Consider the following 15,270-nt stretch of genomic DNA (forward strand, 5'->3'; position numbering starts at 1 on the left):
AACTAGCCAGGCACGGTGGCTCATGCCTATAGTCCCAGCTACTTGGAAGGCTGAGGCATGAGAATCACTTGAACCCAGGAGGCGGAGGTTGCAGTGAGCCAAGATCAGGCCACTGCACCCAAGCCTGGGCAACAGAGTGAGACTCGGTCTCAAAAACAAAAACAAAAACAAAAAAAACTGAACTTTAAGGTTGAAGCCAGACAAAAGTTAAAAGGAATATTTGAGGGCATACAAGTTCCTGGGGAGAAAACACTGTTCAAGCCACATGTAGCTAGAATACACCCAACTGATTAGAGAAAAATACACAGACCTAGTAGGGTGAAAAAAAATTCATAATGTAAAAAAGTACTTATAATAGCTATGGTAATTTTGGAATTTTCTCCATGCTTCTGGTTTAGTTACTTTATAACTTCGGAAAAGCTGCACTGTAGTAGTTGAACAAAGTCAAATGTTATCATCAAGAGTTATGGCTCTTACAAGAAAAGAGAAAATCTGACAGTTAGCAGGGACACTAAATTGGATTTTTAATTTATAAGTGTAAGAACTTGTTATTATTCCAAAGAAAGAAGCTGTATCTGAGAAATACATAAGCTCTAATGACAGCAAAAAGCAGCAGTTATCGAAGAAGAGAAGGCTCAGCAGTGTTTGCTGAAAGAACATTCTTTAGCACACCCTAGAAATAATTATCTTTGCTTCAAGATTAACCTGTGTTTCTACAGCTTTCTGAAATTCAATCTGCGAAGGCACTTAAGAAGAGAGAAAGGGTTGCTACTCTGACTGGACTGTGATTTCTGCTTTGGTGAGATAGTAACCATGAAAATAAACTCTGCATTAGGGTCTCACAATCATTTTTATTCATTGCTGACCACACTTGTAAATGAATACTTTGAGGTATACGTTACCATATTTACTTATACTTCTGTAGTTTGTTTATAGACAGTATTTAATGAAAGCTATTACAACCCTGATCTCAAAATCTAACAGGACAAAAATAAAATTGCTTGATATGTTTGTTAGTTTAATAATTAATCTCCCAATAAATTATGACATTCTGCATGGTTCTTCTAATTCCACTTCTGATATATCTAATAATTTTTAGACTAAAACTTGGAAATTATGAATGAAAAACAATGTGATGTGTCTCCTAAAACCAAAATAAAGAATGAATTGAAACCAAATAATGTGATGTGTGTGAAAGGACAGGTCCAGTGGTGCTGTAGTGATGTATCCATATCAGTTAACAGTCTTCTAGTTCCTAGTGACAGAAAACTCAATTCAAACTGGCTAAGGCAAACCAATCCTCATATCCCTAAAATCTGTTTTTGCAGTCCACTTCTGGTACCAGTGTTTGTATGCATTAGAATAATCAAAGCTGATTTTAACTACAACAGGAAAAAAGTATTTGGAAGGATATTAAGTCGCTCATACAACTTGATGAAACCTGAAGAAACAGGTTCTAGAAAGAGCAGAATCTAGAGCAGAATGAGAGTTCTAGATGTTCAGTACCAAATAATTGTTTCTTAGAGTTGCCATTAGTGGAAAGTTTTACCTAACCTTGCATTGCTCTGCTCAAAATGCAAAGTTCCAGGAGAGAGCTCAAGCCATTTGACTGAAACTTGGCTCTGCAAAGAAAATCAGATTTCTATTACCAAAAGCAGGGGAAAGGACATTAATGAACCAAAACACAATATTTTTATTACAAATTGTTTGGCTTCAAATCATACTGAGCTAGCTTATGCAAAAACTGAAAATAGTTGGAAAGACATTAAAAGTGTGTCTTCCCAGGGCAAAACCCAACAGCCAAGAACTGGAAGGCTGCCAGGAAGCTGGACAGTTCTCATCCTCCATCTCTCATCTCTCTTTCTTTCTGCATCCCTGTCCCTTTCTGCATGTTTGTTACGTTATTCTCTCTTTTCAGGTGAAACTTTATTTCTTTTTTTTCATCCACACAGCAGAAGATAGCCACTCTGCAGTTTCTAAGTTTATATGTATTTTTTAAAGACTGAATGGCTTGGACTGAATGAAAATCACTCAGGTCCAATTGCAAATTTCTGGTAGAGAGAATCTCTTTTGCCCACCTTAGGCCAGATGCCCACCTCAGTCTCATCAGTTATGAATAGAGGGTTTGGAGGATGATGTAGTAGAAACATGACTCAGAGAACACAATTTACTGAGCAAACATAGGTTTTGGAGTAGGAGCCATACCCATACCACAATAAATGACCTCTACAAGTAAATGAGTCAGGAAATAATAGTCATATTCTCTACCTTGGTAACAAATTTACTATCTTCAAAGCACTTTGGCACCTATAATTTTACAGTAACACTAAAATGTAGGTAAGATATCCAGATACTACAAATACTGGGAGCTAAGGTAAACTCTCTAATCCTTAGTTTTATCATCTGTAAAATGGGGATAATTGTACAACAGACCTCAATACTGTTGAAACAATTCAGTGAGATAATCTATAAAAAAAATACTTAGCATCATGCCCAGCTTATGGCAAATGCTCAATACATGTCAACTGGAAATTGCTACTAAAATATGATCATTCCCAAATGTCATACAGTGTTAGAGCCTAAATACAGAAGAAATAATGTTTTTAGTCTCTCAATTTCTTTCAAAGTTTCACTGAGCACAAATAGTTTAGCCATAATTTCAACTTCTGCTTCTCCAGCTTCACTCCAGACAAATCTTAGTACATCTTTTTAGACGATCTAGATCTTGTCTCCCCATTTTTTGCATGTTATGTACAGTCTCTTTCAATCTCTCTTTCTGTTGTCCCCAAGTCTGAGCTTGAATCACATTCTTACCCCAATTTCAGTTCCAACAAAATAGCAAAAAAGAGTTCAAGGGCCCAAGTGACCCTAAAATGTGCCAGCCAAGAGATCTGTGATGCTGGAGTAAAAAATCAGTACTCCTTAAATATGCCCATTGAAATGCCTTGTTTACGTTCTTACTTTTAAGTAGCATTTCCTTGATGTCTAAGTTTTTCTTTTTTAAAATCCAAATAGTAACAGGGAAAAGAGAGAGATCAATAGATAGGAAATAGCTAAAATTACATCCCTGGACAGAGCCATGCCTGAAAAGATCCCTTGATAATTTTTCCTCCCCTCCCACCCCCCGCTCCACTCCCCTCCTCTCCTCTCCTCTCCTCTCCTCTCCTCTCTTCTCCTCTCCTCTCCTCTCTTCTCCTCTCTTCTCCTCTCTTCTCCTCTCCTTTTCTGTTTTCCTTTCCTTTTGTTTCCTTTTTTCTTTTTTTTTTTTGAGACAGGGTTTTGCTCTGTCACCCAGGCGGGAGGTGCAGTGGTGCAATCATAGCTCACTATAACCTGGAACTCTTGGGCTCAAGGGATACTGCTACCTCAGCCTTCCAAGTACCCCTTCTGAGTACCTGGGACTATAGGCATGTGCTGCCATGCTCAGCTAATTTTTTTTTTTTTTAAGAGACAAGGTCTTGCTATGTTGCCCAGGCACCTCAATGATTTTTTATACTCATATATTGACATACACTTGTAAAGGTGCAATTTAATCAAGATCCCCCTTTTAATGGAAAATATTCTGATTACCATGCACATGGTAAAATGGTCCTGTATGCAAATTAGAGTTTTGTCAGTAGTTAACTAATTTATTTTGTTCAAGCAACTATTATACCTTATTTATGTTTTGTATCTCCCTCAGCAGGTAGCCTAGAGCATGGCACAAAATAGGTTCTCAATTAGTGTAAAAAGTAAGGAAAGAGGATGCAAGAGGAGAGAAGGAAGAAGGAGGGAGGTCTGGATAAACCAGTCTTTAACTAGATCAGTTGGGGACCTAGAGTCTTGATTTTGGCTATTGTCTCAAGAACATCGTCTCATTGTTCAATTTATGCTGCAGCAAAAAAAAAAAAAAAAAAAAAAAGTCAGCAAAGTACAATTCACAGAAATGTTTTAGAAAATGATTCAGAGCATAGTTTACCATTTAGTAAGTATTTGCTAATGTGTCCAGCACTGTCCAGCTACTTTACACACATCCTCTTTAATCCTCCCAACTATCTTCCAAGAAAGGAATTCTTGTCTCCATTCCATACAAGAAACAAAACAAAAACAAAAATGAAGTCTACAGACTAAATGCCTTGTCCCAGGTAGCAGGGCAAGAAAGTACAGTCCCCAGGGTGCCTTTGATTTCAAAGCCTATAGAGATTTCTCCAAGCCTAAGATTCCATTCATGTGCTGCTAAAATATTGAAATATTTTGATAGTCTCAGATCCAAGTCTCCAAGGCCCAGCTTCTTGACTACACCAGTACCCCCTCTGCCACCACTACCCACAGGCCACTATGGATCATCTCACTGTCCAGAAACCAAGGGATAAATATTGACCCAGCAAAGGACTTCCAGCACCCTACTCCAGGACTGTGGCCACTGCCCAAGTCCATTTTGATTGGTCAGCGTCATGCTAGGGGGTGATGACTAAATATACTTTAATGTTATCACAACTTTGCATTATACTACTGTTACCTGTCTCCATTAGGGGGCTGTTAAAACAGACTGCCTGTAGTTAATTCCCAAGTCAATCAACCAGCCTTGGAAAAGGCTGCAGAACAAGCCATGGAATGAGGACTTCTGTTCGGGCCTCATGCAATAGCAAACCGTTCTGCTTCCATCAAACCTGAGACCCCGGGGAGGCGACACCCAGTCCTCTGACTCACTGACACCCTCCTGGAGAGTAAGAGGAATTTCCATAGGAAAGTTTCACATCCAGTTCTTAAGAAAATATTTTATACTTCTCTGAAACCTGCACTTTATTCACAGTCTGGTTTCAACATTCACTTATCCCTGTGAGAGGCACAGAAAGTGCAATTATTCAAACAGTCAACCTCTCAATATGCTATCATGCATATGCTTATTTGCATATCACCTGTACCATTGCTTACCCTATATTTTTAATTGACCCACTTTCTTTATATGATTACAATAAATGGAAAAGCAAAAGCAGTATCTCTAACCATAAAGAGAAGATAGCCTTATAAATGAATGCACCATTATTAAAGTGAAAATTCTCAACCCTGTGCCATCTGGAAATAATCTTACACACCATGAAGGATACTTTATTTGGAGAATAAATGATGCCTTAAGTAAGGTTTCCAGTTATGGAACCAGAAGAGAGTTTGGATCACAGATCTACTACTCAGCAAGCCACGCGACTTTAGACAAGCTTTCCACATCTTTAATATGGGTATGACAATAGCAACTTTTTCCTAGACTGATTCTTAGAGCAAGTGAATTGATACACATAAAGCCCTTTATGTAGTGCCTGACATGTAATGCGTCTAATAAAGGTCAAATATTCTAAATGAAATACCAGTTCCAAATGGAAAACTTGGAAGCGGACTCAACATTAAAGTGAAAAGTGATCTTTTGTATTGCGAAGGATTTTTCCAAAATTGAAATTTTTCTTGGGTTTTTGTCTAGCCTATCAATTCATTGGCTTTGATTCTCCTTCAGGTCTTTGGATTCTTGAACTTTATTCTCTGGGCTGGAAACATATGGTTTGTTTTCAAGGAGACCGGCTGGCATTCTTCGGGACAGAGATATCTTTCAGATCCAATGGAGAAGCACTCCAGCAGCTATAATCAAGGTGGTTACAACCAAGATAGCTATGGATCAAGCAGTGGGTACAGTCAGCAGGCGAGTTTGGGGCCATCCTCAGATGAGTTTGGCCAACAGCCTACTGGCCCCACTTCCTTTACCAATCAGATTTAACAGAGTAGCATTTGCATTCTTCTGCAGTCACCTCACCACCTTCCATTTCAGTGGCAGAAGAATTTTTTAAGGGTTTCAATCAATTATTAGTGCAGAGAGTATTGAATGTAAATCAGAGCTCTCTAGTCTTCATTAAGGCAGAAAGTCCTGGGTTGTGATAAATGATACTTAGAGATGAGGCAACATGAGGAGATATATTATTCATCATAGATGGCTAATTGGAGAGTACCTTGTTATATATACAGATACTTTCATGGTCATTTTGTATGTATGTTAAAGTAGTAGAAGTATTTTGTAGCTTAAAGTCTCTAGTATGTAATATGCATAAAGTAAATCAAATAGCGTTGAGTTTTCTTATGCATTTTGATGTGAAAGATGTTATAATAATTTCTAGAAGACAATTTGGTGTATCACAACATGCATGTCTTATTGTTTTTTTAGTTTTAAGTCCTATAGGACTATGAGTCTCTAAGTTATTTGTTTCAGAAAATTATTCTTTTTTTATGTGATAAATCATATGATTTAAGTGCATGAATAAGCATTTTCTCACACAATGAACATTTGAACTGTGTTTATGAAAATTTTCTGGTTTGCACCATGAATTTGTCAAATGGATATTTATAGGAATATATTCACTACTTTGTATACTTTGCAAATTTGTCTCTCTGGCTTTACCCAAGTTCTGAATGCATTGTAATTAAAATTTAAGTTTTTCTTTTCCCCTATTAGTAAACATTTAGTGCTACATATGATAACTGCCCAATATTTATTCTATTTACTTAGCTAAATATTTGCATTCTTGTAACCTTCTATGGTGTTTTGTGGCTCTTATCTTGTGGACCATAAATAACACGGCCCAATAACTCTTTGTGTTTATGGAGTGTTGTTTTCTTAGAATAATGGAGATGCAGATATAGATAACATAGTCAAGGTACTGCCTTGCTGAAGTATTTATTTATAAAGAATATTCTGTAGAACCTCTACTACCAGCTATACTTTTAAATCCTGTTTATTTGTAAAGCTAATATGTTCCTCAATGTAATTATTAAAAATTCTCAAGTCACAGCTAAACTTACTAATTCTGATTTGAGTGTAGCCCCTAAATTAAAAATGGCTTCCATATGCCACTCTGTACCCCAAAGAGAGTTCTCATGAAATATTCTCCAGAATGTATTCATTATCAAGAAAATGTCAATCTTCACTTCCTCGTTTTAACTCAGCTGAAACACCAGGACCCAATAGAGAGGGCAAGCTGAGCATCTGTATTTCCAGATAAAAGTTGTTATTGATGTATAAACTCATTGTGTGATTAGTGATGTTGGAAGCATTTTAGCACAAAACAGCCTTGTGTCTTAGATGATATCTGTAACCAGTTTCTGAATCCCGTTGGATAAAACTGTATTGTGATATCTATTTGATGTTAATAAAGTTATTGCATACAATGCTGGCTGGACAGTGAACAATTACAACAGTAGAACCTGGTTGGCTTTAACAATGACAAACAAGGGTTAAATGCACAGTGTCTCCAATCTGTCACCCTGTCCTTGTTTCATGAGCCCAGTGAGGTTTGTTCATTCATTCCACCATTCTATGCACCTGTCACTGTGCATGCCACTGGTAATGCAGTAGTAAAAAACAAAAACAGGCAGTATGTTAAGAAGCTTACACTCTATTAGGAGAGACAGGCATTAAAATAATCACACCCCAATTAAGCTGAGTGCAACAAACAGAGGCACAGGATTCCACAGGTACATCTGTCAGAGAGGTTTGAACTAGTTAGGGAGAAGTCAAGAAGCTTCAGACCTCAAGACTACACATGGTTTAGCAAGGACAAGGTGGGAGAGATGCGTGTCCCAGGCAGAGAACATCCTGACAAAGCTCTTTGATGGTGGGAGACAGGATGGATATATAGGGTTGCCAGAGTTTAATGAACAAGAGGCTTTTTGGGAAGTGTGACTGCTGATGGGGACATGGGTGAAATCTGTCTGAAGGCCTAATCAGGAATTCTGTCTTTATCCTAAAGAAGCTAAGGGAAAGCATTGAAGGATTTTTGAGCAGGGGAGGGATGTGATGAGATTAGCATGTTGAAAGGATCTCAATGGCTACAGAGTAGAGTGGATTAGAGGACAAGCGAGAAAAACATCCTGAGGATAAGGAAATAGGCCTTAACTCCTAGCATCTAGGAGGCAGTAGGCTGGGAGTGGGAGGAGGGGATGTGGTATGAGTTCTCCCCGCTCCCACCCCCACTCCCAATTCCCCCTTATTTCCTGGGACGATGGCTGGATTTGACTGCTTCCTTCAGCACTGCGCAGGAGAAGAAAGTGTCCTCTGCTTTATAAGCTGTCATGAACTCGGCAAAGTGGAGAAATCCTCCTAACCAGCAGTGATTTTTACCAGTCTTAGCAGTTCCAAAGCACTCTGGGCACTGATAAATGGAAAACACTACCTGCCCAGGTTGAGATAGAGACATGCTTCCACGGTCCACCGCAGATTCGCAATAAAGACCTGCTCTAACCCAATGGGGATTTTGCTAAACTTATTTATTCCTTCAGGTTTCAAGAAAAGAGCAGTAGATTTGTTATTTATTTATTTAAGATGGAGTCTCGCTCTGTCGCCCAGGCTGGAGTGCGGTGGCGCGATCTCGGCTCACTGCAAGCTCCGCCTTCCGGGTTCACGCCATTCTCCTGCCTCAGCTTCCAGAGCAGCTGAGACTACAGGCGCTCACCACCACGCTGTGCTAATTTTTTGTATTTTTAGTAGAGATGGGGTTTCACTGTGTTAGCCAGGATGGTCTCGATCTCCTGACTTCGTGATCCGCCCGCCTCGGCCTCCCAAAGTGCTGGGATTACAGGTGTGAGCCATAAAAAGAGAATGGCAGGTGAGTTTGAGTCTATGTATCCAATAAGACTAATTTGGAATCTCAGCTTCAGTGCTCACTAGCTGTGTTTCAGGGTGTGACTTCACCTTCCTGCACCTTTGATTTTTTAGGAGGAGGTAAAGCAAAGAAGTTAAATGGGTGGGCCCTGATATCAGACTGTCTGGGTGAGAATCACTCACTGCCATTTCCTCAACTCTCCTTTTTCTTCCTCAAAGCCTTCTTCAAAGCCCTGGGACTTTTCTGAAGCCACAGCCTACAGGCAAGTGCAGCCTGGAAATGCTGGAGAGTTGACACCCCAGGGAGCACCTTCAAACACTAGGGGATATGGGCAGATCAATAAATGCCTTTGGTAAGATACTTAATATCTCATTCATTCAGTTTCCCCATCTCTACAGTGGGGATAACAGCAATATCTGCCTGGTAGATGAGAAAGATAAACCATCTAGCCATGTGACGGAATTAGAACAGCTTCTCGCAGACAGTAAGCACCCTCTGGGTTTGGGTTTTCCTGAAACTAAGACTAAGACAAGAGCTGGGTGCAAGGAGTTGATTCCAGGAGTCAGGAGTGACAAAGTGGGGAGAATGAGACAGGAAAGGAGGCAAAGCCAATAAAAGGATGTGTTCATGTTGTTGCTGGTAAGGCAGCAGGAGCTCAGTTTCATCAGGGTCTCTGAGCAGCTCCAGCAATTCTCTGAGCAGCTCCAGCAATTGTCCATCAAGGAGCAGGAGCTGGAGTGTTCACCTACCAATCCCCGGCCCTTATTGGTTGAGAGTTGCCCAGAACAGTGGTAACTTTTCCACGTTTCCAGGTTACACTTGCCAGGAGACTGAGCAGGTTCCTAGGACTTCAGAGAAACAAGCTTTGAGTGCTAACATCTCAAGCAGTGGGCTGGGGGAAAGGGGAGAGGCACTGGCATGGGTCCTGTCACCACCATCCCCTCCCCCATTCCTGGGGACAGGGACCTTGAGGAAAGATAAAGGGTAAGCCCTGGGAGGTGCATGCGTGAGGTAGGGAGGGGGCCACTATCAATACGAACCAGAACAATTCTTCAAGCTATGGCTGAAATTAGAGGCTGACCAAAGGAAAGCAACATTTGGCATGCAAATCACCCACTACAGTGATCAATGATTACTGCATCACACTACTATTCTCACTTAGTCTGTCAAAGGGGGCTGCAGATAGTCCCACCTCATAGGAGCTGAGTTGGTTGTGTGTGGAAGAGGTTTATGAACTGTACACTACCGGGTGTAGTTAGCTTGTTATTGAATGTTGAGGTATAAACCTAATCCACACTCACAAAAATCTGAGTTTTGGGGATTTTTTTTTAACTTTTATTTAAGGTTCAGGGATACATGTTCACGTTCATTATATAGGTAAACTCATGTCATGCAAGTTTGATGTACATATTACTTTGTCACTCAGGTACTAAGCATAGTACCAAATAGGTGTTTTTTCTGATCCTCTCCCTCCCACCCTGCACCCTCCAGGAGACTTCAGTGTCTGCTGTTCCCCTATTTGTGTCCATGTGTTCTTGTTGTTTAGCTCCCACTTATAAGTTCACTTAGGATAACGGCCTCCAGCTCTATCCATGTTGCTGCAAAGTACATGATCTTGTTATTTTTTATGGCTGCATAGTATTCCATGGTGTGTATGTACCACATTTTCTTTATCCAGTCTACTGTTGATGGGCATTTAAGCTGATTCCATGTCTGTGCTATTGTGAATAGTGCTGCAACGAACATATGCATGCATGTGTCTTTGTGATAGAATGATTTATATTCCTTTGGGTATATGTGGAATAATGGGATTGTTGGATCAATTGATAATTCTATTTTTAGTTTTTTGAGGAATCGCCACACTACTTTCCACAATGGCTGAACTAACTGACACTCCCAACAGCAGTGTGTAAGCATTCCCTTTTCTTTTCTTTTTCTTTCTCTTTTTCTTTCTTTCTTTCTTTTTTTCTCTCTCTCTCTCTTTCTTTCTTTCCTTCTTTCTTTCTTTTTTTTTTTGAGATAGGCTCTGGCTCTACCACCCAGGCTAGAGTGCAGTGGCGTGATCTTGGCTCACTGCAACTTCCGCCTCCTGGGCTCAAAGCGATCCCCCCACCTCAGTCCCCCCAGTAGATGGGACACAGGCTCACGCCACCACACCTGGCTGATTTTTTGTATTTTTGGTAGAGATGGGGTTTCACCATGTTGCCCAGGCTGGTCTCAAATTCCTAAGTTTAAGCAATCTGCCCGCCTGGGCCACCCAAAGGGCTGGGATTACAGGTGTGAGCCACCGCGCCTGGCCAGCCTTCCCTTCTTACCAGCATTTGTTATTTCTTGACTTTTTAATAATAGCCATTCTGAATGCAGTAAGATGGTATCTCCTTGTGGTTTTTTTGAAGCCTGAGTTTTTATAAGTCGAACTTCTGATTGTACTGAATTAAGCAAAATACAGTACCTGGCATCTTTTGAACTTACACTCAAGATTGGAAGATTCAAATAGCAGACAAGTAAATTAACCAGACATGTAAGAATGAACTGTGATTAATGTTGTAAGGAAAAGAAACAAGGGGGCCGGGCGCGGTGGCTCACGCCTGTAATCCCAGCACTTTGGGAGGCCGAGGCGGGCGGATCACGAGGTCAGGAGATCGAGACCATCCTGGCTAACACGGTGAGACCCCGTCTCTACTAACAATACAAAAAATTAGCCGGGCGTGGTAGCGGGCGCCTGTAGTCCCAGCTACTCGGGAGGCTGAGGCAGGAGAATGGCGTGAACCCGGGAGGTGGAGCTTGCAGTGAGCCGAGATCGCGCCACTGCACTCCAGCCTGGGCGACAGAGCGAGACTCCGTCTCAAAAAAAAAAAAAAAAAAAAAAAAAAAAAAAAAAAAAAAAAAAAAAAAAAAAGAAACAAGGGACAGGGTGGGGAGGAGTGGCCTAGAGTGGTCAACAAAGGCCTCTCTGAGGAGGGAACATGTAAGTTGGGACATGAAGAATAGGAAGGAACCAGTTATGTGTAGAATATTTTAGGCAGAGGGGAGAGTGCATACAAGGACCTAATGAGGGGACACTGCTGGGTACCTTCAAATGACTCATAGGAGAAAAAAGCTACTAGGGCTGGACATGCAAGGAGTGGGGCGGGAGTTGGGGCTGCAGAGTTTGAAAGAGCCAGGTTATGAAGGCCCTTGGAGGACATGGAAACAGATTTTATTCCAAGAGAAGTGGGAAGCCAGTGGGCAAATAAACAGGAAAATGACATGATTTAATTTTCTCTTCAAAGAAATCCCTCTATCAAAGTCTTGGCTTTGATATTGTACTATTATAAGACAAGACGTCACCTTTGCGGGAAGCTGGGTGAAGGGTTCGTGGGACTTTGTACTATTTTTGCAACTTCCTATAAAGGATGATGCTGCGAATGGATTAATGAAGTCATCAATTCATTCAACAGCTATTTATGGAGCACCTGCCATGTGCTAAGCTTTGTTCTAGGTGCTGGGAGAAAAATAAGATAAATTCAAATAGTGATAAATGTTAAAGAGGAAATAAACCAGGATGACATGACGGAGAGCAATAGGGTTGGAGGAAGATGGGTACAGGATGAGTTGCCAGAAGCCCTGGAATGAGGATATGGCAGCCTGAGTTAGGATGGGGGCCCCATTCATACTCAGCAACAGCTCCAGCTGGTTGTTGGGTCTTAAATATTGGTTGGGGGAAATCTTAAATACTGGCCAAAGAATAATAAATCTTCACTTTATAGAAAGTGCTTTGTACTGTTCAAAGTTCATAACATCTATAATTTCATTTGGTCTCTCATCAGCCCAGTGAAAGGGTAAGTGCTATTGTCCCCATTTGAAAAAAAAGTGTCCTAAACCGAGTTAACCCAGAAGCCAACTCTCTCTGAGATAAGAATTCAAGTACAAGTAGGAGGGTGGGGAAGTGAACCAAAGAAGAGAAGGAAAACAATAAATCTTGGGTTATGGAGAAGATTATTGCTATGGGCAACGGGGGATCAGTCCCGCTAGAGAATATGAAACCCAGGGCAGAACACCAGTCAGCCCAACACGGGCCAAAAGGAGCTGTGATATTTACCTGCTCGATCCTGTCAGTCATTGAATAAGGGCTACTCTAAGAGAGTGGCAATTCCCTAGCTCTTTCCGATCACCCTGTCTATGGGCTAGAGCAGATGGAGAAAGCATGAGGAGTGGTGCAAGTGCTGGCATTTGGGGGTTATTAGGTCAGTATGCATGCAATGGTGAGTCTCAAGAGGATATGGGTGGGCCACCAATAATGTATGCCACATTGAGGTTTGGGAGTGTTAAACAGCTTGCCAAAAATCTCTTTTAATCCTAAGAGGTTTTCTGTTTGTTTGTTTGTTTGTTTTAACCATCAACTCCTCAGTCTACTTAGCATATAAATATGACTTTAACCCCAATATTTCATGTGATTTTATCTAGACATCTAAAGATAATTTTTGATAGCAACTATAAACCAATAGCTAACATTTATTGGGTGCTTACAATGTGTCAGCCACTGAGTTAAGCACTTTGCATTTAACCACAACACTATGTGACAGATAGTAGTATTACCCTTGTATAACAGTTTAGAAAACCAAAGTATAGAGAAATTAGATAATGACAAAATACCTGTGAACAACTTCACTAATAAAAATAGTTGTTAGTTACTACCAGGTACTGAGCCTCTATTCCGCAGAGAACTATGCTACTCAATTTATATCCACTTTCCTACTTAATGCTCACAGGAAATGCAAGATAAATGTATTGTTGTACCAATTGAACAAATGGGAAAACTAAGATTCATAGAGATTAGATAACTTGTTGAAGATCATTGAGCTCGATGTGGGCAGAGCCCAGCGGATGCAGAAATCTAGGTTTCTCTGCATCCAAAACTCCTTGCTCTAAACCACCTTGCTAGATCACAAAAGTGCTACCACACTACCTACTATGTTTTAAGCTGATGAGCTTTGTCTGTCCACCTACGGTGCAATTGGCACAGACTCAGACCATCAGGTGCTTCAGTTAATCTTCATAGTGATGCTGAGTCCCTGATAGTTGGAAGGAATTTGTTTTGTCAGCATCATTTATCAACATGAATAAAGTCAGACCCAATTCACTGAATAAGTAAATGAAGTCTTTAAGATGGCTAAAAGTCCGGTAGAACTAAGAATAATTTCTTAACATGCTTGGCTTAGAGGCTGAGGCTTTGCTGGATTTTAGGACTTAGCTGAATGCTCTTCAGAACCTGTTGGCAGCAAGCACTTTCAAGAATGTCCTGGCTACTCCAGTCCCAACTGGAACTCACCTCTGTGAATAATATGCCTTGGGTATAAAAAGGCCAAGATGAGAATAGTGAACTTTAGCTGTTTTCCTGGGAGTCTCGTTATTTGTGCAGAAAATATTATGTCTAGTTGAGTATTTCCTTTAAATAAGCAGGTTACCATTATGTGTGCCTTGGCTTATTGAGCAAAACCCTTTAAGTTGGTTGTAATAAGTCTAATAGATCTCCCAGTGGCTGAGAAAGAGTTTGCCTTTGAGCCTCTGCTATTTTATTCATATATTGATTGCCTGGCCACTTGGAACTTAAGAGGGTCTAATTGGCTTGTGCTGTGAACAAGACTCACTGGCTCATATCAATTTAAAGTCATCTCCCTACTTACTAGAGACAATCTCATGTAACATGTCACCTGCTGTCATGCCAATTTGGTGAACATAAGAAATGCAAAATACAAACGGAATGTTTTTTCTTATTTCAGATATTTTCCCTCCTTTCCTGTGAAGTGACATTTCTCCCAGACATTTTCTCTTCTGATCTCTTTAGAGAGTTAAGTCTCTTCTGATTGATCTTCACTGTCATATTCCTTCTAGAATTTTGATAGATTCCATAGCTGACACATTGCCCTGAGCATTACTGCCCTTTTTATAAGTCCTTTCTTAATCTTGCTCTCTCGAAGCTCCTAGACATTCTATTAAAATTTCATGGTTAGTATTGATACATGATTCCACTGGACTTAGCAGCATGGTGCCACATGCATTTCCTGGAAACTGCATTTATCAGCACAGACAATTGCCTCAGATGAGACCTGAGGTCAGTCTTTGTCTTGGGAGTAAGAGCTAGATTGCATCTTTTGCATCAAAAGATGTTGTCATTGGCTTTACAATGTAAAGTGATCACATACATTTCTAATCCCCCGGTATAATCTTCAGCTTAGAATCAGATGGACCTGGATTCAAATTTTGGAACCAGGCTGTGTGATCCTGGGAGAGGGCCTCATCATCCCTGGGGCTTAGATTTTTCATGCATATAATGGGCTGAAATCAAGGAGTTGGCAGGGATTTGTTCCTGTCTGGAGGTCCTTTTCCCTATCATTTCCAACTTTTAGAAGCTACCTATATTCCTTAGATCATGGTTTTCTTTCTCCATCTTCAAAGCCAGCAACAGCAGGCTGAGTTCATCTCAGAGAGGCATCACTCCAGCCTCTTCTTCTGCCTCCCTCTTCCACTTTTAAGGACATTTGTGACCACATTGGGTCCACTTGGATAACCCAGGATAATCTGTCTATTTTAAGGTTGGCTAATTAGCAACCTCAATTCCATCTGTGACCATAATCCTCTATGTAACATAACATAACCACGGGTTTGGAGG

At 40.6% G+C, this 15,270-nt stretch overlaps 1 protein-coding gene and 1 long non-coding RNA gene across 4 annotated transcripts in view; one reads left to right on the forward strand and one right to left on the reverse strand.

Annotated features, from left to right (window-relative positions):
* The window catches only part of SYNPR (synaptoporin), a 336,983-nt gene extending 329,798 nt beyond the window's left edge, over window positions 1-7,185 (forward strand). For 2 of the 3 annotated variants that reach the window (XM_001174562.4, XM_516566.5), the window contains one exon: window positions 5,486-7,185. In XM_001174562.4, coding sequence (XP_001174562.1) covers window positions 5,486-5,743 — 258 coding nt within the window. In that variant the 3' untranslated portion in view covers window positions 5,744-7,185. Of the gene's footprint in view, window positions 1-719; window positions 3,162-5,485 lie in introns of those variants that run through there. The other variant, XM_016941440.3, reaches the window with a different exon arrangement.
* Window positions 1-15,270, reverse strand: part of LOC112208636 (uncharacterized) — a 219,877-nt gene that overhangs the window by 183,412 nt on the left and 21,195 nt on the right. The window lies entirely within an intron of this gene.

The sequence above is a fragment of the Pan troglodytes genome, chromosome 2, assembly GCF_028858775.2.
Source record: "Pan troglodytes isolate AG18354 chromosome 2, NHGRI_mPanTro3-v2.0_pri, whole genome shotgun sequence".
NCBI lineage: Eukaryota > Metazoa > Chordata > Mammalia > Primates > Hominidae > Pan > Pan troglodytes.